Source organism: Naegleria lovaniensis, assembly GCF_003324165.1.
Source record: "Naegleria lovaniensis strain ATCC 30569 chromosome Unknown tig033, whole genome shotgun sequence".
In the NCBI taxonomy this organism is placed as follows: Eukaryota; Heterolobosea; class Eutetramitea; order Acrasida; family Naegleriidae; genus Naegleria; species Naegleria lovaniensis.
Window position 1 is genome coordinate 420,685 of NW_025407854.1, and position 26,675 is coordinate 447,359.

The 26,675-nt window shown below is 37.2% G+C and overlaps 10 protein-coding genes across 10 annotated transcripts; 4 read left to right on the forward strand and 6 right to left on the reverse strand.

Annotated features, from left to right (window-relative positions):
- Positions 1 to 159: 159 nt before the first annotated feature.
- Positions 160 to 2,168, reverse strand: C9374_008277 (uncharacterized protein; the record flags this gene model as incomplete). The annotated part of the gene is made up of 2 exons (XM_044698335.1): positions 160 to 1,319; positions 1,598 to 2,168. The coding sequence occupies 2 exons, from the start codon at positions 2,166 to 2,168 to the stop codon at positions 160 to 162; spliced, it is 1,731 nt and encodes a 576-aa protein (XP_044545900.1).
- Positions 2,169 to 2,788: 620 nt separating this feature from the next.
- C9374_008278 (uncharacterized protein) lies at positions 2,789 to 3,773 on the forward strand (the record flags this gene model as incomplete). Its single annotated transcript, XM_044698336.1, has 3 exons — positions 2,789 to 3,230; positions 3,288 to 3,626; positions 3,676 to 3,773. 3 exons carry the CDS (start codon positions 2,789 to 2,791, stop codon positions 3,771 to 3,773), a joined length of 879 nt encoding a protein of 292 aa, XP_044545901.1.
- Positions 3,774 to 3,826: 53 nt separating this feature from the next.
- C9374_008279 (uncharacterized protein) lies at positions 3,827 to 12,436 on the reverse strand (the record flags this gene model as incomplete). The annotated part of the gene is made up of 3 exons (XM_044698337.1): positions 3,827 to 10,991; positions 11,059 to 11,140; positions 11,227 to 12,436. 3 exons carry the CDS (start codon positions 12,434 to 12,436, stop codon positions 3,827 to 3,829), a joined length of 8,457 nt encoding a protein of 2,818 aa, XP_044545902.1.
- Positions 12,437 to 12,621: 185 nt separating this feature from the next.
- C9374_008280 (uncharacterized protein) lies at positions 12,622 to 13,980 on the forward strand (the record flags this gene model as incomplete). The annotated part of the gene is made up of 4 exons (XM_044698339.1): positions 12,622 to 13,096; positions 13,309 to 13,393; positions 13,548 to 13,690; positions 13,814 to 13,980. The coding sequence occupies 4 exons, from the start codon at positions 12,622 to 12,624 to the stop codon at positions 13,978 to 13,980; spliced, it is 870 nt and encodes a 289-aa protein (XP_044545903.1).
- A 160-nt stretch (positions 13,981 to 14,140) lies between these two features.
- On the reverse strand, positions 14,141 to 15,549 carry C9374_008281 (uncharacterized protein; the record flags this gene model as incomplete). The annotated part of the gene is made up of 4 exons (XM_044698340.1): positions 14,141 to 14,337; positions 14,402 to 14,482; positions 14,572 to 14,829; positions 15,273 to 15,549. The coding sequence occupies 4 exons, from the start codon at positions 15,547 to 15,549 to the stop codon at positions 14,141 to 14,143; spliced, it is 813 nt and encodes a 270-aa protein (XP_044545904.1).
- Positions 15,550 to 16,767: 1,218 nt separating this feature from the next.
- C9374_008282 (uncharacterized protein) lies at positions 16,768 to 19,086 on the forward strand (the record flags this gene model as incomplete). Its single annotated transcript, XM_044698341.1, has 4 exons — positions 16,768 to 16,999; positions 17,411 to 17,754; positions 17,977 to 18,549; positions 18,730 to 19,086. 4 exons carry the CDS (start codon positions 16,768 to 16,770, stop codon positions 19,084 to 19,086), a joined length of 1,506 nt encoding a protein of 501 aa, XP_044545905.1.
- A 280-nt stretch (positions 19,087 to 19,366) lies between these two features.
- On the reverse strand, positions 19,367 to 20,047 carry C9374_008283 (uncharacterized protein; the record flags this gene model as incomplete). The annotated part of the gene is made up of 1 exon (XM_044698342.1): positions 19,367 to 20,047. The coding sequence occupies one exon, from the start codon at positions 20,045 to 20,047 to the stop codon at positions 19,367 to 19,369; it is 681 nt and encodes a 226-aa protein (XP_044545906.1).
- A 630-nt stretch (positions 20,048 to 20,677) lies between these two features.
- Positions 20,678 to 21,817, reverse strand: C9374_008284 (uncharacterized protein; the record flags this gene model as incomplete). The annotated part of the gene is made up of 1 exon (XM_044698343.1): positions 20,678 to 21,817. The coding sequence occupies one exon, from the start codon at positions 21,815 to 21,817 to the stop codon at positions 20,678 to 20,680; it is 1,140 nt and encodes a 379-aa protein (XP_044545907.1).
- A 385-nt stretch (positions 21,818 to 22,202) lies between these two features.
- On the forward strand, positions 22,203 to 25,247 carry C9374_008285 (uncharacterized protein; the record flags this gene model as incomplete). The annotated part of the gene is made up of 1 exon (XM_044698344.1): positions 22,203 to 25,247. One exon carries the CDS (start codon positions 22,203 to 22,205, stop codon positions 25,245 to 25,247), a length of 3,045 nt encoding a protein of 1,014 aa, XP_044545908.1.
- A 168-nt stretch (positions 25,248 to 25,415) lies between these two features.
- Positions 25,416 to 26,669, reverse strand: C9374_008286 (uncharacterized protein; the record flags this gene model as incomplete). The annotated part of the gene is made up of 2 exons (XM_044698345.1): positions 25,416 to 25,554; positions 25,630 to 26,669. The coding sequence occupies 2 exons, from the start codon at positions 26,667 to 26,669 to the stop codon at positions 25,416 to 25,418; spliced, it is 1,179 nt and encodes a 392-aa protein (XP_044545909.1).
- Positions 26,670 to 26,675: the final 6 nt, after the last annotated feature.

Here is a 26,675-nt window from a genome sequence, read left to right on the forward strand (position 1 = left end):
CTCACACCATAATGCTCTGTTGAAGAACACTTTTGGAGAAAACTGTCATTCGATACAATGTAAATTTAATACATCATGCATGTATTGGAAACTCAATGAACAAAACATACGTATATTCGTCAGTTCATCTAGTACTACGAGCACCAAGATGGTGTCGTCTTAAATACCTCCACCGTCGACGAGCTCCACCGAACCAGTACTTTCAAATAAGACCTTAAAACATTCTTCTTCGTTTTCTGCAATTTGATGAATATAATCGCCACTGTTGTTGGAACCCACCAATGCACCTGTTGGTGTTGAGGATGAGGTCCATGGTTCACGAGACGCGTCGGATGGCACGAGTGCTAATTCAGCTGTCAATGCAACATCATTATTAGAACCAAGAGTTGTGGTCGTGTCATTCTTTGCACTACTAGTGGCCACTTGTTTTTTTCTAGAACTCTTCTTTAAGGATGTGATGGAGTGTTTCGACTTCTGCTGATTCTCGTCTCCTCCTCCTTCCTCATCCTCACTACTGTCTCCAAAAATACCAGCTAATTTCAGTTTTTTCTTTAAACGTTCAAGTTCTTGTTCCAATCTCTTCTCTCTCAAATATAAGGCACGAATGGCTTGAGCATCAATATCGTCGTATTGGTAGACGGTTGATCCTGCATCAATATTCTTCTTTTCTTGTTGTTTAGTAAATGCATTTAACATGAAATTAATGACCGTCGTGGGTGACATGACACCTGTGTTGAAATTTTTGTGTTGTTCATCCGTTGCAGTGGTGGTTGCAGGTGGAGCATGTTTGGTGTCAATACTTAAATTCTTTGGATGATGACCTTGAGATGAGGAGGAAGTACTTGTTACAGCGGTGTTGTGCCCATTCAACAAACCATCATTAAGGTTTTCTACTATTGAGGGTTGTTGATCACCATTGGAGATAGTTGACAAATTTGCTCCCGACTCCATCCTTGTAGAAGATGATGCATCCATTTCAGTATGAAGTGTCTGCTCTCCATTTGACAATGTCGCAGTCATAGTCTCATTATTCGAGTTGTTGGTATTTACAGTTGGCTTCTTATCCTTAATACATCTTGCAGGAACTCCCACGAGTGTACAATCACTGGGAGCATCTTTGACAACCACAGAGCCTGCACCAATTTTTACGTTGGACCCAATGACAATATTTCCCAATACTTTGGCACCGGAGCCGACAAGCACATTGTCACCCAGGGTTGGATGCCTTTTGCCTTTCGTGGTAGATGTTCCGCCAAGTGTGACGCCTTGATATAATGTACAATAATTTCCTACAATTGCTGTTTCTCCAATGACCACTCCTGATGAATGAAAGGGTAATTGGATTTTTCGAATTCATTTCAATTTTAGTATTTCCATTAAACACAACAATTCATTGTTGAAAATATAAAAGAAAATACAATAGTGCAATAAAATAAAGAGCATATTGTAATAATGAGATAAATATTCGTGTAATTAGAAAAGAATATCCCAAAAGAAATTGTTAATGTTAAATAAAAGAAATTGTTAATTAAGCCATGTGCATTTTCGGTAACCATTGGTTTCATACGACAAAATATTGTCACACAAAATATCACACCAGGATCATTATCAATAATCACACCAACATCGGCTCGGATCTGTGACCACAACGGTTCAGGACAAACACACACTTGAGTATGTGCAAATTGATTATCGAGGTGAGGCTTTTGTTTCGTGGTACTAATTTTGGAGAGAGAGCTTAGGAGTTGTTCTCCTTCTTCCATTTTCTTTTTTGGGAAATCCTGATTCTCTTGATTGTTGGGAGGTTGAGTAGAATGGATGATAATATTGGCAGTTGGAAGATGATGATGAACTTTTTCATCATGATGATGATGTATACTTGAAGCATTATCGGTGGTTGAAGAAACAACACCATTCAATTCCATAACGACCAAATCCGAGTAGGATTTATTGGCCAATGATGAAGAGAGGAGGGTAGTTGAAGTGGTGGTACTACTGGATGATGTCGTGGAAGCAGAGCTATCGGACCGAGTTTCTCTAACGATCGTTGGATGAATAGGATGATCCTGATGATGATGATGATTGGATGAACCCATGTCGAGTGGTTCTACTGATAATACTTCTGTTGATGTAGCTCTATCCGATGAGGAGGAGGACGTGTTCGTCATCGTTATTTGATTTTTATTGTTGAGAGAACAAATCAACACATTCCATCATGGAGTTGATGAGAGGAGTATTTTGCGTATGTAATAATTTCGCATAAATTCCAGGCAATTTCCTTAGGACGGAATTTCAAAGATAAAATTCCAATCCTCAAATTCCCTCCGATTCAGGTTGAAACAATCCCCACGCGGATCCAATCTCTTCATCGTTAAGGTCAGATCACTAATGACAGTCGGTACCCTGATGGTTCAAGTTCGAGTAATGGAATAATACATTTCTAAATTTGAGGGTTTGGTGACTCTTTCGGAAGAGTGTTACGATTTGGACCGTTTTGGCGCCAAGTACAAAAAATCTCTTACAAAAAAAAATTGTTGTTGCATCAGTTACCTTTGACGGTTACACTTGGGAGAATCATCGCTCGGCTAAAATCCCAAGTATTATCTCTGTTCAACCACTGGATATCATCATCATCAGTAATACATTAGGCTTCTTTTCTCTTAATTGTACAACTTCATCAGAGTTAGACCAAAAAATCCGTTTCTCAAGAGTTCTGAATAAGATCATCATTTTGTTTCCTGTAAATATAAATCATTCCGCGTATAAGATATAACCATCCTCACCAATAATGGGTTCAGCACTATCGGTTGGAAGAAAGTCCTCAACGAAAAAGGACACAGACGTACGAAAGAGCACCGACTCACGTAAGAGTATTGATAAATCATCAAATGCGAACAATCGTAACAATGGCGTGAGGAGTAGTGTGGATAAAAGTATGAATGATCAAAAGGCCTCTGAAAATAACAAGAACTCGGCTGATTCCAAAAAGCCAGTAGAAGTTGCCAAGCAGCCCTCAAAAGAACAAGTTAAGGAAAATCCAAAACAGGAACAACCAAAGAATACCGAATCAATGGATCAAAGCAAAGCAGAAACGACCACTCAGCCAAACGGAGAGGAAAACGGCTCGTCTTCCGAACCCGTTGAGAAACCTAGACCTCAAACCACGTTACTTGGACGCAAGAAAGCAAATATTGATGATATTCCAGAATTTGTTTTCCACTCAGATAAGGGTAAGTAAGGTGTTGTTGTTAATAAGATTTTTCATCAACTATGACACACCATAACAGATTTATTATTCGGAGCCGACATTGCCATGCCATGGAAACCAGGTTATGCTCTCGGAGTTCATATTATTGATGAGCAACATAAAGTATTGGTTAAGCTTATCAATGAACTAGCAGAGGCCGTAAAAGATGGTCACATGAGATATGAAATTGGAAGCGTGTTCGACAACTTGGTAGAGTATACAGATTTTCACTTTAAGAAGGAGGAAGACCTGATGCAAAAGTATCACTATGTGGAGGAGGACGAACAAGCTCACAAAGAAAAACATGAACTTTTTGTCAAGACCATCTTCAATTTAAGAACCGATTTTATTAACATGACAGTGGATAATATTGGTCAAGGTATGTTCTTTTGCTAAATTCTTTATGTTTACATTCCTCTTTTCATTAGACTTATTCAACTTCTTAACTGACTGGTTATTAACTCACATTTGTCAAATGGATAAGAAATTGTGTGACTTTTTGCTTGAGAGAAATATCAACGAATAAATTATGCTCTTATCTTGAATCTAACTTTTAATGATTGTTGGCATGATATAGTACTATTGCATTCCAATCCAAGCTCCCTTTGCATAATCAAAATGCATATTGTTCATTTGTGAAATGTCGATGGTTGGTAGAGTGGTGAAAGAATCAATCTGAGCAAGCACCCAAAGCACATCTTTCACCTTGTCAGAGCGTACAATCGCGTCCTCCGAAAAATATTCAGCTATTTGAGGATTGGTAAACAGAGGTGTGAAAATCTCTTCGAGTTTTCTCTTATTGATAGCCATGCTCACAAATAAGGCAAACTTTAAATCATTTGGTTCTTTGGATACGAGTAAAGTCAGCCTCTCATTAGCATGTTGATACAATTCTTGAATCAAAGTCGAGGTTTCATTCGAGCTCTGCTTGGTAGCAACCTTTTCAAGATAAAACTTTAAATAATCCCAAAAGAAATATCGACCAAAGAATTTGAATTGTCTGAAACCAATCTCATATGTAGATAACAAGCTAGCAGTAAATTTAAGTTGAAGCAATTCAGATATGGCTTGAGAATTCTGTCCACTCATGCTATCACCACCACTACTACTATTCCTGAAACAAACTTGCCGAATTTCATAGAGTACTCCTTTCAGTCTTTCCAATGGAGGCATGGATAAGCATTGATGACAATTATGATGATCCACAAGTAATAGCTCTGCAACTTCCTTTTGATGGTCCGCAACAGTCTCGAAATCAGAGAGTATACATTTGAATTTTGATTGTTTCTTCACCAAAAATAGTAAATCCTCACGTGAATCCGCGTTCATGAGGAGACTTGATGAGCTTTCATAATGCTCCTTCAAAAAATCCACGGCAGAACAATAATAATCCCAAAACTCTTTCGAAAATACTCCATAAATAAATGCATAAAATATAAAGAGAAGTGACAAGGTTGCATATTCCTTTGAGGCCTCCAAGGTTTTCACATGTTCAAATTCAGAGAAGGTTTTTTTAACGTGCCTCAATTTGGTAAAAAGTTTTTTGTACCTCTGTTGCGCTTCCATGTCATGTTGTTCGGATTTGATGTGAGAAGCCAAGCTCTCTAACAACTTGGGAAATACCATGTGGTAAAATCGAGACAAATCTCCCTTTCCCATAATGCACTTGTCGCATAAAATGCATGCATATTGCTGTACCATCACAATGAGAGGATCATAATTGAGAGGTAGAATATAGTGCTTCTTGTCATCTTGTGGAAATTCATCATTGATGCCTTTTTTGTGAAGATCCGTCAAAAGTGAGTCAATAATTTCAATTGGGGCTGGGGTTGGCTTTTTGTTGACCTTACTTGGGAGAATGGCTTTCTTTTTTTCGGGTGGCACGCTCTTTTCTTCGGATACCATTGATGGAGATTTGAATGCAGTCGTCACTTCTGTTGATGATTGTGGAGATTCATCTGTAATCTTGACGTTATTCGTCGTGACGACTTCGACATTGGAATCATTTGGAACTCTCTCAGAATTGCTGTCAAGTGGACCATTCGCTTGCTCTGTTGCCTCGCTGGTCATTATAGATTTCCGTTGTTTTACTTCCTCCTCCAATTGAGATTGTTTTCTCTGAAGAGTTTGAATATCGTTTTGCAGCCTCTTCAAATTCTCCTTCTCAACTCTCAGCACTGTTTCTTCTTTTTTAATAAGAGATGTAAGGGTGGCATGTTCTTGCTGTAATGCTTTCAACTTCTCTTGATGTACGCTCTTTTGCTGCTCTGATTCGGTTAGTTGCTTGCGTTCTGCTTCAAGTGTGGATTGCTCTTTTCGCAACAATTCTTCCAAATCATGCCTTTCTTGTTGCTTTTGGTTTAAGGCCAATTCCAAGCTCTTAATTGATGTCGTCATGTGGTCATGTTGCTCTTCTAGTACGCGATGAGTTTGAGATAAATTGTGGAGAAGATCTTGTTTTTCAGCGTTATCTCGTTGCTGTTGTTCTAATAATTGTGATGTCTTGTTCGTTTCCTGAGCTAGTTCTAGCTCTAGATTTTCTCTTTCTGCCACTTTAAGTTTCAATGCTTCTTGTATTCTGACAAGTCGGTCTTCCTCATCTTGTAGCTTCATTTTCTCTTGAATTTCAAGCAATTTCAGTTTTTCTTCCTGCTCCTTATATTTGTTTTCCAATTCAAAAAGCAATTCCGTCTCTCTCTTGTAGAGCTTTTCAGTCTGTAACTCTTTCTGAGATTCTTTCGTCTTAATCATTTCTTCCAATTGTTTGACTTTCATTTCTTCTGCAATCAGCTTGTCCGATAGTTGTGTTTGATATTGTTTTAACTCTTCCATTTCCTTTGTCTTTATGCTTTCTAGTTGCTTTCGTTGTTGAGAAATGTACTCCATCTCGACTTCTATTTGGTTCTTTTCTGTCTCCTTTTGAGCTAGCTCACGTTTGAGAATGTCAAGTTTCTGATATTCTTCCTTGATCGCTAATTGTTCTCTATGAAGTGTTTCTAAATCCAAATGCTGCTCTTTGAGAAGGGTAAGTTCATTTCTCAACACACTATTTTCTTGGGCTTTTTTCTGTATCAGATCTGTTACTTCATACAAATAATTCTCTTCTTCCTCTAGTTGCTTCTTGAGTGTTTGAATAACACTCTGATTAGACTCTTTTTGCATAGAAATACTTTCCTGAGTGTTTTTGAATTCTTCATCCTCTTTTTGTATCAATTGTTGGAGATTGGTCAACTGTTCCAATAGTTTTGCATGACGTTCTTCCAATACTGATACCTCTTTTTCTTTGAGAGTAAGGGAGTGTTGAAGCTCATTAATTTTAGCGGTTTGGTTATGAATATCTACTTGTAATCTAGACGCTTGGTTATTTAAGTCTTTAAGAGTCTTTTCGTTCAGTATTTTCTGGTTTTCAATCCGTTGAATTTCGTCTCTGAGTAACTGCTCCAAGAACAGTCGTTCCTCCTCTTGTTTCTTACATTGTTCTTTAAGTGAGTTGATTTGTACATTCTCCTCTTCAAATCTCTCTTCTAGATTGGATTTCAACGCTTGCTCCAGGTTGTACTTTTCTTGTTGTCTTACCCTTGCCTGCTCTTCCTTTTCATTGCGAATCTGTTCTAATTGTAACACCTCTTGATGCAATATTTCACAAAGCTTGATCTCTTCAGTGAGCTTTTGTTCCTCTGAGTTTCGTAATTCTTCTAGCTTCTCTCGTTGTTTCAAGTGTTCTTGCAGTGACAGTTGCTTGTCATTAAGAGCCAGCTGCTCTTGTTGAATTAATGCTTCCAATTCCATACACTCTGTGCTTCTAGCATGAGTCTTTTCCCTCAAATCTTCCAGTTGATGCCGCTGTAGCTCCATGGAGTTTTGTATTGCAGACAAACTTTCAAAGCAGTTTTTAAGCTCTAAATTCAAAGCCTCTTTCTCCAAGTCCATGTTTGTCCTCTCTTTTTCCAACCTTCTAATTTCATTTTTCAGCATGTCAATATCTTGTAATTGGATAGCACAAATAGCTTGGATTGATTCTAACTGTTTCCTGGTATTAATTTCCTCATTACGTAAGGTTTCTTTTTCCAATAAGAGATTGCTCAATTCTTCATTCAAACGGTTACTTGTTTTTTGTAATTGTGCAACACATTCCATGAGTGTGTTCTTTTCATTTTTCTGCGATATCACCTCCAGCTCCTTGTGCTTCAATTCCTCTCTAAGAATATCCATACTAGACTTCTCGTTTTGAAGCTGTTTTATGACAATATCCAAATTAGCTTGAATTGACAGAAATTCGTCTTTCAGAGACGTCATTTGCTTTTGCACGTTCTCATGCTCTTTTTCGTACTCTCTGATTTTTATGACTTGATCCTCAATACGTTTGCTATTAACCAAAATTTCATCCTCTTGATGTGTTAATTGTTGTTCAGTATCTCGAATTCTATCGTGCTGTTCTTGCAATAGGCGTATATTTTCTAATTTCAGCTGCTCAATGTGATTTCTTTTTAGAGTGGCTTCCAATGCTTTTTGTTTTAGAGATTCGCATTCTTGGTTCAACCGTTGAATCTCGAGATCCAATGACGTGCTGGACTCAAGAATACACTCCTTTTCTCGCTGCTTCTCTTCCAAGATGGTTTTCAATGATTGCAATTGATTTTCATGCTCTTGAATTTGTTCCTTAATTTCGTTTTCCATGATATTCGTTAATTGTTCCTGTTCTTGATTTTGCTGACATATTTTCAACGCCATCTCTTTTAGTGCGTTAATATCTTTCTCAGGAAGAACATCTTTGAACTTGAGATACTCCTTTTCATCGATGTGCTTCAATTCAACAAATCGTTTTGTGAGGGCCAATAGGTCTTCCTTGGCATGTTTTTGCTGTGCAAGTACCAGATCGATTTGCTTTCGATACTCCTCCAAGAGGTTAGAATATTTTCCTCTCTCACGACAATATTGAAGAGAAAAAATGTCCTTGTCGTGCAATGCTTTTTCGATGTCTTGCTTCAACAGCTCTTCATCAGTCAACCGCTGCTTAAGCGAGCAAAGTGATTTCCACGTCGTGCCATCCAATGTTTGCCAAGAGTGCGCTTGTTGCAAGATGTTATCAACATCTTTCAATACAGGTCTTGGATTGTCAAGTATTTGTCTTGCATACATGAATAACTGGACCCTGTTTTGGGCTGTTGTACGTTCTTCTTCGAGGCAATTCATTTCGGACGCCTTTTGTATGGCCTTCTTGATACTTTCCAAATTTTGATCATTCAATATCTCAGTAGACAGTACATTTTTCAACGACTCTAATTGTGTCATTAATTCTTGAGCTTGTTGCAGTTTGATTAATAAAATATCCTTATTTTCAAAATGAGGTTCTTCTCCAATGTCTGAAAGAAAATCTTTGGTATGGTCTATGGTTTTCTGAAGGCTGAGGATGTTGCACAGCTGACTATCGTGAATCAGATCGTCCATCATCTTCTTACTTGTGCTGCGTGTCCATTCCTGACGTAGTAACATCTTATCTTGTTTGGAAATGGTTTTACTTCTCAAATAATCCTCCAGCTCTTTCTTTGTACAGTATGTGCCCGAAATATAATTACGTACATACAGTACGCTCTCATTACACTGTCTGATCAAGTTATCACACTCGTTCAACACCTGTTCCGCAGATATGTGTCGAAGATGTTGGCATTTCTCTCTCAAGTCAAGAATTTTATCCATGTCCTTACTTTGAACAAGTGATTCCAAATCCTCCACAAGTTGGTACTCACGTTCCAGTTCATCCAAGAGCGTATTGGCTTGCTGGCGAAGAGTGTGTAGTCTATCGGAAGAGTTGTGAGCAGTGTTTTCATTTTGAAGGCATCTCCTCAGTACGAGCGGATTTTTCGATTTCATGGCTCGTTCTAACATGTATAAATCGTTAAACTCTTCACTAATCGTATTCAATATGTTTTCTGCTTGGAAAATCTCCTCACGTAAGGACTTGAATCGGCGTGCCTTAATGATTGCTGTTTCAATTTCTTTCTGCTCTCTTCGTTCGATTGCCTCTTGTAATTCTTTTCTGCATTCAGAAATACTGCCAGCCCGCTTGTGCAATGAGTCCACCAACTCCGACAGTGTGTCATTCCTTTCAAAAATAGTTCCTTTGTTAGATTTGAAATAAACACAGAGCCGGAGCATTTCTTGCTCATTGTCTTCTTGGAGAGCGATGTTGATTTCGCTTTCAAAAAGCTCCACACGGTGTTTTCTCCACCGTCTTAAAAAATTATCATATTGTTCTCGGGACAAATACTCTCTCAGTTGTGACAGAGTGTTCATTATTTGCTTGTAGTCACTATTACCGCTCAGTATTATTACATTCATTTGGTGAATGGCCTTTTCTTGTTGCTCCTTTAAGGTACACACCTTGTCCCACAACAGCGACACTTCATGGTCATCCACGTATTGAACAAACTCTTGTTCAAGTAAATCAAGATGAGATAAATTTCTCGTGTCAATAACTTTCGTTAGGCGTGTGGAAAAATTATGGGCTGATTTCTCAATGGTATCGGCATTATCGAATTTAGAACTGTTGCCACAGGCCTTGTCATCGATAAAATGATCGTCATATTGTTTTGATATGTTTTCTTCAGAGGAACCTTCCATGTGTAGTTTTTTCCTTGAAATAAGAATTCTTGCTTTTCTCTTAAGAACTCTTAGCTCTTCTGTAATTGGCTCAAAACAATCTTTAGATTCAAGCAATGTCTCGATACTTGAAATTTGTTCCTCTTCAATGTATTTCTCGAGCATTTTACAAATTCTATTTTCATTAAGTTTCGTCTTTTTCTCCTCCCACGCCAAACGAAGCTCCTTGAGCACGGTTGCATCTCTGATCCCAGATTTTAAGAGTAATTGTGTAAACTTGTTCTGCTTTTCGGCACTAAAATTGTCTGACTTTTCAATGATGTTTTTGATTCTCTCAATTACTTCTCGTTTTCTCTTTTCCTTATCATCCATCTCTGTCTCCAATTCAGGCAATTCTGAATTTTGTTCCAAAAATATGTGTGCATGTCGAAGCGAGGATTTAAGGAAAATATTTTCAACGCCTGGAGAAGGCAACTCCTTTGCCATTCGAAGTACATAGTGCCTTACTTGTTCAATGTCCTTTTTGAAAATTGCATCTTTGATATTTTTCTTTGTTTCATACGCATGCTGCATAATATTGATTAAATATTGTGTAGTTTTTACAAGTCTAACTTGATCAGAAGAAATTTTCCTCTTGAATATCTCCACTTCAAAAAATGATTCTCTGGCCAGGTCGCTCAATACTATGGTTAATAGCTCCATCAATGAATGGCTTTCATCGAGTAGGGTCCTTATCTTATTCACCTTGCATGATGTTTCTTTGCCAAAGGTTTCCGAATAATGCTTAAGACAATTGTTATAAGTTGTTTCGTTCTTCTCTAAAGCTTTGACATGATCGTCAATGTTCTTTCGTTGCTCCGCCTCTACAATAACGAGCTCAATATTTTCATAAATATTGTTAAGAAATGATGAAACTTCTGTTTCTGTTGATTCTAAATCTTGTAAAAATTTAAGTTTGTGTTCGAATGTTTTCGCACTCTTTTCTACACAACTCCTCAAATATACGTCTGTATAATCAAAAACATTTTGTTTTAACCCAGCTCTATACACTTTCAACAAATTGTACAAATCTTCTAACCGCTCATTGCGTGTGAATGTTTCCAGAAGCACTAGAAAATCTTCTTTTCGTTTGAATTTCCATTTACTTTAGTGGTTAACGAGAGGCATCACGTCGATAGCGTTAAAAATTTGGAATAATAATATCAACTTACGATTTTTCCGAGTCGACAGCAAAATCTGACGAGCCACAAAACAAATCCAATGATTTGTGAATGTTGACCACTTTCTCATTCACTGAAAATTAGTACAATATATCCAAAATTAAGCATAGTATTAAATTAATTGTTGCAAATCAATGACCCTCTCAAAAAAGAACGTACATTTTTCTTGGAACTTGGCAAATTGAGAGCGTATCATTCTCAAATCCTCTTCAATATTTTCTGCATTGATCCTTAACGTGTCAATGGTATTTCCCATATCCTTTTGATCAATGAGTACAAAGTTGGTTGTTAACTGTTTTTCTGGAATCCCCACTTCAATGCATTTCAAGGATTGTGTTTCATGTGACGATAAAATGGCATCTTCTGCCTCAAAAGACTTGTTAAAAATGCTGATAGAAGAGAGAGTGTCAGTGGAGGGACTGGATGGTGACTTTGGGGAGCTCTGTAAACATGTACCTGTACTACCCGTATTGACCTGTAAATTGTAAGTTGATGGTTGTGTTGTGTTATTGGCATCTGAAGATGATCGAAATGAACGATCTGAAATTGAAGAGGTATGGTTTGACGAGCCTTCCACACGACTAGTTGAAGGTGTACTTGTACATTTGGGAGGAGTTGAATTGGATCTTCTACTGCCAGTAGCAGTTGTGCTGATGGTGCTATTGGAAACTTTCGAAGAATTGGGAAATATATTACGAGAATATGATACAGGCGTGCTAAATGATAATGACGAATCGATGATTTCTTCCATGAGAAGAGAGGATGAAGAGGTTTTGCTCGGAGTGTTGATGGTGATCGTGTGATTTGATGGCAATGCCATATCATCCTCGTTTGCTGTGGTGGTAATGTTGCTTGAAGATGTCAGCTCCACAGGACCCATTGGTAAATCATCGTTGTCTTCGACTTGATTATACTGAGTTGAGGTACGCTTATTGTTGCTACGAGCCAAGGCTCTCAGCTTTAACTTGTCCAATAGTGTCAATTTTGTAGCTCCTTCATACTCGCGAGAACCACTGATGGCTGTTGTTGTACTACTAGCATTGATGGCAGAAGAAGGCTGAGTTGAGCTATTACCATTGCTCGCAACTGTGATAGTACTACCACTACTACTACTACTACTAATATGACTTGTTGTTGTTGAGTAAGGCTGTGATTGCCTACTAGATCCTCCGTCCGCTCGCCCAATTAAGGGTGATGTTATTGAGGTTGATTGTTGTGCTGCTCGTCTACTACTCATCATTGAGGACGATACTATCGGTGTTGTTATATATGATGAAGTGGATTGAGGCTGTACGGGGTGATTCTCTTCCTCGTCATCATCACAGCTCGGAGAGATGGGTGAAGAAAACCTCAAACGATGAAGCTCCATTTTTTTCATGTTATACCCAATTGGGATATTCAAAGTACCAACCCTTCATACCTCTCTATCATAGATCAAATAAAGATCATAATGACATTGCATTCTGGAAGGTCCTTATGTTGTCGTCGATGACGATGAGACCTTGATGAACTTCTCAATGTCTCTCGCCTTCTGGAATTTTCAAAACAGAAAAAATGTCTTCGAGTGTGCTAGGTGAAACCAATTTCCGATCATCATCATCAATGCTTTCCTCATTCTTCTCCAATGAAAACTATGCTCTAAAGGCCTATCCACAACATGCCATCATGACTATGGTGGGCTCTATTATTTTTCATACATTCCTTGTTTTTGTATTTTACGGAATGAGTTCAGTGTTATCCTCAACGTTCCGTTCCATGACTTTTCCGAAGAAGATTAATTGGGTATCTAGGCTTGTTTCCAACGTTCATGCAATTATATCGTTTGGAGGAGCTTTATGGGCCATCATCATGACTGCCGAGTGTTATAAGAGATGGGACGTTGTTGCAAGTTGTTTTGATTATGAAGCTGGCTACTTGACTTTGCAATATACCATTGGCTACTTTACGTATGACTTGGTTTTCATGTTGTTATTTTACAAAGAGTTGGGAGGCATCGGATTGGTATTGCATCATTTCTTTGGAATTGTTGGTGAGTAGTAGTTGTGTGGTTGTTTCAACTCCGTGATGATGTATATATCATTTCTGAATTGCATAATGTCTCATTTTGATTTGGTTGTTCTTCAAAATATTATTGTTGAATTTGATCCAAATGGTCATATTACGGTTCATATTTCTAAACGATGAACAATAATCAAATCATTCATGTGGTTGACAATCCTAAAAATTCACACACATGACCAGGATGGGGCTTGATTTTGAGTTATGAAAATTTCTCCTTCTTTGCCTTGTTGTTCACATTGACCGAGGCAACAACTCCGTTCGTCAAGTAAGTTTTACATCATGAGATGAAAGGCATATAGTGTCAAATGTTCGATTATTATTACTATTGCGGTATCACACATTGGTGATATGATTACTCCACCAAATCCAATATCTCCTCAATGATTACTATTGTTGTTCCTAATCACACATGATCACAGTCAAAGATGGTTCCTGTATGAAAGCGGAATGAAGGACAAACCAATTTACAGTGTGTTTGGATTTTTGTTGTGGTTAAGCTGGTCTTTGGTGAGAATGCCTTTAGTTCCATTTACTTTCATGTACATCATGTACAATTGGGAAGGTAAGTCTTCGTATGTTAGTTGGAACGCAAGAGAAATATGTTCATGACTTTTTTTCTGAAATTTGTCTCGCTTGATTCAAAAATTTCCGTGGGCTAAAAATCCGATGACCTTATTCTGGCCAGATCTTGCAAAAGCACCGTTTGCAGTGCCTTTTGTGTGCATCTTCAATTACATACTCATTACAGCTCTCAACACGTATTGGTATTATTTAATATCAAAGGGCTTGTTGAGTGTCTTGTTTGGCAAGAAAAAGACAGCCACTTCCACGATGGAAAAGAAAGATCAATAGTGAACACATGGTTCATGCATACATTGTGTTTTATTGCTATTCTGTTTAATTATAGCTACATAAAACAAAATTTTAACTTATTGACAACTCGTACCATTCATTTTGAGGAAATTGAAACGAGAATTGACATGATAGTGAAACAACAAATTTATGTACAGGTTTAATGCTGGCTATGGAAATACAAAAACAGCATTCCAAGAGGTGAATCTGGGTCATCGACAGCTTGAACAAATTCGTCAAACTCTATTGTTCCATTCTGATCCAAATCAGTAGATGTAAAAGTTCTACTCAGATAATCTTCCAGAGTCTTCCATCTTTGAGCTGTGAGTTTGTATCCATTCATTTTAGCTTGACCAACTGCTCGCAATAATAAGAATTGCAGTATGAATACAAAAGAGACAAGCTTGGTATTTATACTTACTGAAAAACTTTCTAAAGAAATCAATCATTTCTTCTTGTTGGACTGATCCGTCATTATTCACGTCAATTAGACCAAAAACAACTAGATGAAGAAAGGCAATCAAAGATGTCGTCCGTGACACAAAAACAGAGCCAACAGCATTAGATCATAACACTCATTGTTATACTTACATCTGAGAATATCTTTTTCTTCTCCATATAATAAGGTACTCAATCCCGTTGCAAGTTCAACAAAATCAATGGCACCATTTCCGTCCAAGTCAAATGCTTCATAAATTCTATGAAATGCTGGCATTGAATTTTGAATATCAAATTTTTGAGAGAGCGTGGTCTTGACTACACGAAAGAAGTTTTCCTTCTCGAGCAGTCCTTCTTCGTTACTGGCATTTCTAAATTCCTCAAGCAAGATTTTGAGTTCCAATTCACTCACTAGCGTTTTTTCAAGGTGATGTATTTGGTTTTCATTGTAGTTAGATTCAGCATGATGAATGTATTATATTGAGGTAGTGTTTGTGAATGGTGTTGAGGACACCGATGATGTATTATTAGAATGAGGAGTTGAAAGGGAGATAATAAGGAATGGTTGGAGAGAAGACATGAGAGAGAATTTGTTGTTGAGCAAAGATGGCATCATTAGAAGTGAGTTGAGATACCGAGGAACGAATGATGAAAGAATCAATGTTGTTGTATACATTTGATGGATGTTTGAATACAATTTCATTGTAAATGCGAGGGATTTGAGGATGTTGTTGGGTTGAATTGTATCAAAGAGTCATACAAAGTTGTTTGGATTGGCCCAATTATATTGTGAGCGAGGTAATTACGTTATTACATGATGAATTCTAATAAAACTCACAACAGTAATTACTTACTCCTCAATGTTTTTGTCAGATCCTTAGTTAGACTTGTAGTTGAAGCCGAACACGATGAGCCAGTCTCACTCATGGTATCTGCCGCTAGATTGCTATCCTCTAAAAACGTATTTGCTGCATTAACAGCTGATGATAGTTTTGGTTTTTGCTTCTTTTTGCTATTCATCAAATCAGCCAACAACATTTCTGAGGAAACATCCTCTCCCTGATGATGATGCAATGGCTGCTCGATCATGGAATGAGCACGCGAGGAACGAGAAACGTTGGAGCGAGGCATCCTGGAGCACGAGAGATGGTGGTTGTTGAGGAATTTTTTATTGTAGAGCCAATTCCAAATTTGTACTTGATTCATTCCTTTTATTATTCATTCTCTTGGAACAATGGAAAACAAAACACACACAGGTCACAGCACATAACCATTGGGATGCCGTCTCTCCTCAACATTCAAAAAGATGGTTACATGAAAAGTAAGAGAAGTAGAGGTCGAATATAACATTAACACTTTAACATACAACCTGAAGTTTGTTTCAACTCAATATTGAGAGATAAAACCAAGTTGAGATTTTCATCTCCTTGTTTTTGGGTCTTGATTGAGCGAATATGCAAAATAGATGAAATAATGTATTACTGTTCATAATATTGAAGTTGTTGTGTTCATAAACTTGTCAGATGGTTTGTCAATACGACCTAAGGTGCTTCTGGTCATTGAAACAAAGCTCAGGATCTAACAAGTGAAAAACATATTTTGTTCCTCTTCAAGGAAAATCCAATGACCGAAACGTCAACTGTTTAGAGATAAACCAAGATTGTATTTTCTTAATGATGACGACAAAGTAAACTTTTCAAAACACAATTCATAGAGTCCAACACTCTCTGTTCATTCCATTTTCTTGTTGTTTTTTAAAACTTGAAACTATCTTTCAAAAACCCTCTAACCACTCACACAACCACGCGCTCACTACCCTCATCTTTCATTCCTTATTTGAAAATCATTCATCCTCAAACATCATCAGAAAAAAAAAAGTTTTTCGTTTTGCAACAAGTCTTGGATCATCATCATCATTGGTGGTTGAAAAAAACACTAGATCCAGCTCCCGATTATCACACTGATCTACCTCGTAAAAGTAGCAGTTGTAACTGTTACATTCTCTTCCACTATTAGTAGTAGCTACTTGCAACGTTGTTTTTAAAATTGTTCTCAACGTTTCCTCCGAGTTGAGTCATTGAATCAATCATCATCATCAGTTATAAAAAACGAACACCACACACTCCGTGTCGTTGAGACTCAACCTCCTCCTCATCCTATTTATAACAACAACAACACCGAAAATCGATCTAATTGAACAGTTATTGGATCATCACATATCATCACAACAAGGCTACAACAACAGCCAATAATATTATTATTACATATACAAATCAATTCCAAACTACTATTCAAATTCAACCCCTATACATGCCTCTCAACGTTACAAGGAGTCCACGACTCGTTTCCATGCTTTGTCATTCCTGTTATGGTGCCGAACAAGAAAATGAATTACTCGAACACTATGAAAAGGAAGAGAAAGTCATTTCAAAACAAGGAGCAAGCAGTACATCGACGAATGGGCTTTTAACAAACGGTACTATTGCTACTATGGATATTGCCAATGTTGAAATAAGTAAACCCACAAATTTCAAACGGGGAATACATATTGCCATTGATGAGGAACAAGGAGTGTTAAAAGGTGAGTTGTTGTATGGAAGAGTGATGATATATCATTTGAAATGAATTGAAATATGGTGATGACCGTTGTGTGACGCACGCACTATTGCAATATGGATTCATGTTTATTGATTTATTAATTTAACAACATGTATTTGGACACTACTGCTTGAAAATTGTTGAATGTTGTATATCATCTATACCTGAATCATGGATATTCAAAATTCATGCCATCATGATGATGATGATAATACTGTGTGTTTCACTTGACCCAACATCTTGTTACCGTTATGACTTTTTCGCTATGACACTTGACATGTGTTACCTATTTCACATTTATGGTACTGTATTTTCCTTCGGGCCGTGTCATGCACAATTTGCGCATTGAAATGGTCCATTCTTGAACATGTTTAACACTCCTCTTGCAACGTAGGCGTTCCTGAACAATGGAGAACCATGGTCGGTGAAGCTCACTCCTATGACAATTATCGTAAAATGACTGAAGAAGATATTGCACCATATTTAATACCTGAATTAGGACACGAGAACGATCATCATGACCGTGCACATTCTCACGAAGAGGAAGGTTTTTCTGGACTCGTGATAACTCGACCTACAGAATTCACACATCACATTCATGTCGATTACGATCCAGAACGAGGATTTACTGGATTACCTGATACTTGGAAAGAGATTCTTGAAAAGGGAGTCAATAAGGGAGATATTACCATTGATGAAGTGATGAATCACAAAGAAGATGCAGCAAGAATTGCAGGGGTATGTATTTTGTGTTGCTCATGAATTTAGTCAATGATGACTCATTGATGTGTCCAATATTGACCATTACTTCTTAACCTTTCACAACACGATATATTTCACAAAATGATCTATCGAAACAAATTGAACATGCTCTTGAATTCGATATATTTAATTTTTGTGACTTGCAATGTTGACACCATTTGCCATGTATTTTCATTGCAATCACATTCTTCAAACCAGTTCATTGATGGAGGTTTAACATTGGCTCCTCTCAAAATTCCAACCTCAGCATCCAAACCTAAAAAACGACTTCCAGATTTCATCTCACAAGAAGATCCCACTAAAATCTTCTCCCATCTCAAACCCATCGATGAAGGCAGCACAGGAGTGGTCATGCTCGGCACTCACATCAAATCCAATATCAAATGTGCCGTAAAAAAGATTGAAATTCAACAAACGACCAAATTGGAAACTCTGGAAAATGAATTGGCCATGATGGAATCGTGTTCACATTCAAACATTGTACAATATATGGGAGCGTATCATCATGATCATCATTTGTGGATTTCGATGGAATTTATGGATGGAGGAAAATTGACAGATATCTTGTACAAGACCATTCTTCGAGAGGATGAGATTGCCTATGTCTTGAGAGAATGTCTCAAAGCTTTGAAATATTTACACGATAGTAACAAGATGCATCGTGATATTAAGAGTGATAATGTACTTGTAAATTCGAAAGGAGAAGTGAAATTGGCAGATTTTGGATTTTGTGTGGAATTGACGACACGAAAAGAGAAACGTAAATCTACGGTATGTTTTTTGTTTTTAATGATTTTGAATATATTCTATATTCTATGGATCCTCATTTGACATTGTTGTTTTCCTTGGATATGGATTGAATTAATAATGAATGAATAATTTTAATGAACAATTTTAATGAACAATTTTAATGAACAATTTTAATGAATAATTTTAATATGAAATTTACAGGTTGGAACTCCTTACTGGATGGCTCCTGAAGTGATTCGAGCCATTGAATATGGACCCAATGTCGACATTTGGAGTTTGGGAATTATGGCATTGGAAATGGCTGAGGGAGAACCTCCATTGATTGAACTACCCGTGTTGAGAGCTTTATTCATTATTGCGACACAACCTCCTCCAACTCTAAGAGAACCTCATCGATGGTCCAGTAATTTCAGTGACTTTTTATCGAGATGTTTGGTCAAGGATCCAGCAGAGAGAGCTTCTGCTACCGAGTTATTGGAACATCCATTCTTACAAAATGCATGTGCCCCATCGAGAATGTCTGATTTATTGAAAAAGTATCACTTGTTGAAACATTAATGTGTTGGAATCGACTCGATTCTTTTTTTGATGTATTTATTTTCACATGTAATTTAGAATTTGTTTTAGGAACATTTGAAACTTGTATCATCATTATACATTTGTACAGATACATTTTCTCTCATTACTATTCTCTGTATCCCCGTCACTACTGCGTTATGACCCATTCTACATTCAAAAGAAGAAGAAATAAATTATTTATTTAGGTAACAATGGTGACATATTTACATAAACTTGTTGTTCATAAGGTTGTTGTTTCAGATTGACGTCACAAAATTCGCTAATCTCCCAAATTCCAAGGATCGAAATTATTCAACACATCCTCAACACCCTCCAGTCCCGACTTGAAAATTGCCATTTTCGCCAATTTTCTTCCTTCCTCATCTCTTGTATATGCAAATGGATTAAACATGGTATGAATGACACGTTCCATATAATGAAAATGATCTTCTCGATTCATTTCCAATGCAGCCACACTATGTCCATGAAATATATTAAGAAATAAAGGTAAATTTCGAATCACAATTCCATCCTTATTCTCTCCACAACAATGAATTCGCTTTTCAACAAGATCCATTACTTCAGTATGAGCCACTAATTCCACATATTGCGATTCCGGTGTTGGATAATTATATTCAACAAAACCAATTTGTAATTCATCTAATTTTGCTTTGACTTGATTCCGAACTAATTCCGAACTAAACCGAATTATAATTTCAGGTTCATAAAAGAAATGAAAGAGTGGATCATGTTTTAATCCATTGGGTTCTAAATGATAGAGATCATGTAAGAGTTGGCGTCTTGTTTCTGCTCCGAGTTGATAATCTTGTTCCGTTAATGACATGGATGATTTTCGTTGTTGTAATTCTTTCCATGGATAACCCGATGGCCATTCATGAATGTGGAGGGTTTTCATGTGGGTGTTGCTGATCGAGTGGCTTGAGCTTGGTTGTGATGACATTTTTTTTGTAAAACTGGTCAACCAAAATTTATTTTTACAATTCTTTTACCTGTGGCTATTTTCTCAAAGATTTAAGAGTAAGCTTAATTGCACATGAGAATTCTCTCTTGGAAGTCCCTCTTTGAAAATATTGGCCAAATATAATTACAATTCCAACAATTGAAAAAAAAAAACACTAAAAAACATTTCATCCAACCACACATGAGCGATCAAGCACTCAGCACTGTCCCGATGATGAATGAGATTCATTTTGAAAATGCATCATTACCAACAACACCTCCCATCTTAGACGATGAAGAGGAAGATGTAAATACTATTTTTGAAGCTTTGACGGATGCTGAAATGGCAATCCTGAAACAATTAGCGGACATGACGGGGGGTACCATTAGGAGAAGAACACTGAAAGAAATATATGAAATGGATTAATTGAATGATGTACACTTGTCCTTCTTTCCATTAATTATTCCAAATGGATTTATGTAAATTATATTTAAAAGGATTTTCTGTGTCTTAATTTTAAGGGAATATCATAAAATTATATATGCTAACAAGTGATTTGGAATATCACTTATACTCACCTGCATGAAATTGTTTTCCAATGAGTAAAATTCAATTCCCTCACAAGAATAATTATTTATAAATTCGCACGGCTGCACGATTATTTCCACACACGTAGAGCTCTCCAGTTAATTCATTCAAACAAATTCCAATCGGTGACCATGATGGAGTGTCTATTTTGCATGATTTTACAAAAGTTCCATCATTTGTGAACACTTGTAATTCATTGTCGTCACATGCACTCACAATGATGTGATCCGTCTCCTTCTCGTGGTGCAAATAAAAGGCATTGACAAAACATGTTTCTGCGCCCTTGTTTTGAAGTGTTTTGATACATTTCCAATTCGCAGAATTTTCATTCTTTCGAAAGAGTTCAATTCGATTGGCTTCGCTTCCTTGACTTATCAATAAATCACCTTGATTGGTGAAAAGTAGTCCATAAGGATGATGAATAGGAGTTTCAAATGACAGCGTAGAAAGTGTAGTTCCAGAATTGGCACTGATCACTCGAACACAAGTACTTCCACTATCACACACATAGATCATGTTCTCTGAATGTATGGAATATACGACTATGGCTTGTTCTGGAAATTCAAGTCCATCAGCTTTCCAAATCCATGAGCGATTATATTGAGAATTGGTCATGGTTTGTTGTAGTTCTAACAAACTCTCTAAATCATACTTGCATAGATAACCATTACAATAATGCGATTCACATTCATTTAACAACAATGCATCGCTATATTTTCTGTTTTTAGAGCTAGTGCTATAATTTTCCTCAATGGCCATATAACACGGATTCAAGTAACCAGTAGAAATTGAAAATTGAAGTTTTCTTGTTTGTAAATCAAACACTTGAATACTCTGCGCTTCATGAGCACTCACTAAAATACACTGATGATTATAGGATATTTTTACATCGAAAGGATCATAGCATTCCTTTCCTCGTTGCAACCCGTTCGTGATTGCGACATCTTCCACTTGTGTAAAATTGAAAGAGAATGGTTGAACTTTTCTGAGTGCAGGATTGAGCCTCCGACGCATTCGGTCTCTTAATTTCTCAAATAATAAATTATTTTTCATTGGCTCTAGAGAATGGTTCGTGAATGATGATGCTGATGAATTGTTCATCTCTGCTGAAATGAAAGAAATATCCAATTCAAACCGGACATTTCCGAGATGATGATCATCCACAGAGTCTTTTGTTTGCATTTTTTTGTAAATTTCTAAATTGATCTTCATCAATAGTTCGTTCTAGTTCAACAACCAAGTCTCACTCTTAAATTTTGAAATCTGAATTTCGCTAGCGAGGACCTGCATCAAGTTGTCTTTGAATGACAAATATTTTCGTTTGTCGATCTCAACAAATTCTGATTTTGGTGCTGGAAGAACAGTTCCAGATAATCAAGGATTTTTTATTTAAAAAAAAATACTAAAAATTGTTAACGGTTTTTTCGAATAGCAGTGGCTGCTCCAACAATCGAGTGAATCCATGTTATATTAATTTTGCAGGCCAACTATTCCATCGGAAGAGAGCGATTGTATTTTATATTTTGTTGTTGTTAATTACAACAAGTTCCCGGCCTACATCAACATCATGGTCCGATTAACCAATACTCCCATCATTGTGGACGAGTTTAAATACATTCCTGGATGTTTTATTTATTTATTGACTCACCTTCATACAGACCATACAGGTGGTCTTACTCCGAGTTGGAATAACGGAATTATATTTTGCAGTGAAATTACAAAACGAATGTTGTTGAAAAAGTTTCAATTACAAGAACCCGAAAGAGTGATTGCTTTGGAAGAGGGACTCACATATTACATTCCTCTTGTGCCTCCGAATCCACTGCAGGATCATCATCAAACAGCACACGATCATGACGATCATGCATCATCATCATCGGATCCATCATTGGGTTTTCGTTCTGGCATCACATCAACAAGCAACAATATTCATAGTGACATTAATGTGTGGAGGGATCCTTCATATTGGGTCAAGATTTCAAATGCATCCTCAGCAGCAACACCAACGAGACAGCAATTGCCATCATCATCTCAATCTGAAGCTAGTACTACTTCGAATGCAGCAAACAATTCCGATCAACAATCCAAGCTATCATCTCAAAATTCTGCCCACTCACTCTCACAAAATAATGTCACTACTAGTAGTATCCAAAACAAGACCATTCAAGCTTTCAATTCGTATGATCGTGATGCTTCCTACATGCAAGTAAATGTTGTAGATGCTAATCACTGTCTTGGAGGAATTATGTTTTTACTTGAGGGCTATTTTGGAACTGTCCTTTTTACTGGAGATTTTAGATATGACCCTAGAATTTTACAAACTCCCTGTTTTACAGACAAGAAAATTGATCACTTGTATTTGGATGACACATTTCTTGATCCTGTCTATGATTTTCCGTCACGACAAGAGGCAGGTCAAGAAATTATTCAAATCATCAAATCTCTTCCTGAGGACACTAGAATTTTGATAGCTGTAGATCATTTGGGAAAGGAAGAGTTGCTGATTGCTCTCGCAAAAACTTTTGAAACTTTAATCGTAGTTCCGGAAGAGCGATTAGAACTGTTGGAATGTATGAATGACATTATTCCTGTCCAGTTATTCACTCACAATCCTGAAAAAGGTCGTATCATTGTCAAGTCCAAGAAGGAAGTTAGTTTTAATTCTATCATGTTCTACAGAAAATCGTATCCCAAAGTTGTGGGAATCATTCCATCCGGATGGTCCACGAAACAACTCAAAGAAGTCAAGCATTCGGACTCACCATTGATTTATCGAGTACCATATTCTCTTCACTCTTCGTATAAGGAACTGATAGAATTTGTGACACAAGTCAAACCCAAGATTGTATATAGTTCTTCTCGTGGTGACAATGTATCACTTCGTGACGAAGTCAAGCACTTGTGTGACAACGTTACACCAATGAAGCAAGTGGTAATACCTAGGTCAGTTCTCTCGCACATGGAGAGAAGCACAAATTTAATCGACCATCGCAATAGTACGAGCGTCTCCTCAAATGCTCATTCCTTAGCGAGGCAAAAAAGTATTGGAACCAATCTCATCACACCCAATGGAAAATTACTGACTCCAAACACTTCAGCTGCCGGACGTAAACGAAAGTCCTTTCCTCCTTCCCACAGAAATCTACCCACCAAACTCTATGCACTTCCAACTCAAACTCTTAATCCATTCTCAAACCTCCCAAGCTCTTCTTCTTCGAAAGGAACAAAAAACCATGATGGTGACGTGGTCGATTTGACAGACTCCACACTTAATAATCAAAGTATAGTGACATCTCATCAAGGGACGACAGTTTTCGAGAACACGCAAGATTTGTTGACCAACATGATCTTTTCTACTAATCACCCACCAAACAACAAATTGACAGATAAGAATACGTCCATTCTTTCATTGGAGTCGTCATTTTCTAAATCGCCGTCGTCATCGAAACGACATTTTCCCTCTGCAACATCCATCTCATCATTGGAAGCTCTCAATATTTTGGACGATTTGCATTTTTCTCCCTTACGAAAAAACTCTACACACCAACCTCAATCACCAGCTCATCATCGAGTTGTAGCTCAATCATCATCACCCAAGGTTTCTCCAATACCCAAATTGAAACGGAAAAAATCTGCAGAAATTGATAAGGTACTTGTGGACAAGACCACAGGAATACAAATTCTGTTGCCTAAAAACATGTACCATAAAGAAACGAAGATCAATGAAATGAATGAAGAATTCAATGATGACGAATATAGACTCTCATTGTCTCCTCACAGTGGAGATGAACAGAATATAATGGTAGACGAGAGTGATATTTTACAAAATATTGAGCTAGAATCGGATGAGGAGGAGAGTATCATTTTACATACACGGCCAATCCACTCAAGCAATGTCAAGAAGAATCATACACCTCCTGAAAATAAGCGAAAATTTGATCATGACGACCATTATGTTCAAGAATTATCAAGTGATGATGAAGATGTGGTCTTTACTGGAAGTTTTACTAGTGTGGCAGGCAGAAGAGATTCACAAAATCATTCTGTCTCTAGGAATAAGCATTCGCAAACAAATGACATTGTCACACCCTTGTCTAAAAAGATGAAACAAAGTTCTTCAACTACTGCTACCACGACGATAATGATGCCAGAAAACATTTCAGATACATGCGACTTGTTGGATATTGGTTTTTCTATGGAAATGCCATCGAACCTTAATACTAATCACGAGGAAGAAAATTTATATCCAAAAGGATATTCACAAATATCATGGGATGACGATGATGATGAACATGAGAAGAAGACAAAAGATGAACCTGAAAGGATTCTGACCACAGTAGAAGCCTCTCAACCACAAACTAGTTTTGGTGCTGCTGAGGTGACAACCTCGAATATCGTCATGAACCTCTCAAACAAAGGTACTGAGCAACCAACAATGACAACCAATCAATTATTAATACCGCAAAACAATCTTAGAGCCAAAACAAAAATACCTTTCAAGTTTGATTCCTCGGGTGGAAGTCAAAACACTGGTTCTCCTCATTCTTCGCTCTCATCCTTAGAGTCACCTTGTACCATTCAGAGTATTTTCTTTTCGAAAAGTAAGAAATAAGTCACACTAACATGTTACACTAAGCTGATAGAATTTAATGTTTCAAAATTTGGCTCATTAAATATCAAGGGCCATTACGAAGTACATTTGTGAAAAATATGCGTTGCAAATTCGAGCGTCTGAGGGAAAAATGTGGGTCGATACAAATGTGATTAATGGCAAGAATTACTACTCTTCCTTCTCCAAAATTTGGCTTACAATGTCAATATCGTTATTGAGATTCTTCACACAATACAGCATTTGTCTCTTAAAATGTTCTTCCATTCTCGATTCAAATTTGGTATCTTTCAAAATTACGACTCGGCATCTGTGACAGAAAAGGACAGAAAAAGGAAATTTTTTTGGATTAACAACAAAAGTCACAGATTCTGACAACCCTTACCTTGAATATTCTGAGACCAGCAAGTCTCCGTTTTTGGCATTCAGAGAAATTCCCAAAGGATAATCCAATCCACCCTCAATACATTCAATATAATCTCCATTAGAGCTGAAAACCTGAATTCTATCATTAAATGAATCACTCACATAGATATTACCAGTTTTCGGTTCCACCAACACTGAACATGGTTCATTAAATTGACCATGACCACAACCGTAACTTCCAAATGTTTTCACAAATTGACCATTCTTTGTGAAAATTTGCACACGATGATTGTTTCGATCAGTGATGATTAATTGTCCATCGAGAGAGGCTGTAATATTACGAGGGCCATTGAATTGCCCAGGTGCACGGCCATACACTCCAAATTGGCGAACATACTCTCCATGAGAGTTCAGTACCTGAATTCTATGGTTGTCTTGATCACATAAATAAATTAATTTCTCTTTGCTGTCAATATACACTCCTGATGGCAGTGAAAACTCTCCATTACCATCTCCATATTTTCCTACTTTCCAAATCAACTTGCCAAACACTGAATACTTGTACAAACAGTGGCTATTACTTCCAAAAACAATTGCAGATTCTATAGGATCATAATCAATATAAAACGGAGTATCACTTGCAAGGTCAATACTTTTCAAAAACTTGTAAGTGGACAGATCATATACTTGAATGGCGTGATGTCCAGAATCACAAATAAAAATCAATTCTTGATGTTGATCCACGACCATATCATAGGGATGGTAAAATTCAGATCTATTATTTCCTAATATAAATTTTTGAATATATCTTCGTGGATGTTGATCTTGATACAATGATTCTTCATGATCTTCATGATGATCATTGTGATTGGACCAGTCGGTATCCATATCCAATAATTCATCATCACTGATGGATGAGCAATCCGTATCGTTTATTACTTGTTCTTGGTTCATATCTTCGGTATTGATGGTATCCATGTTGTGGTTGGTCTCATGCGGTTGATCGGATCCTTGATCATCATGATCCTTCATGCCTTCCAAAGAGTTGTTGTTGAGCATTTTTTT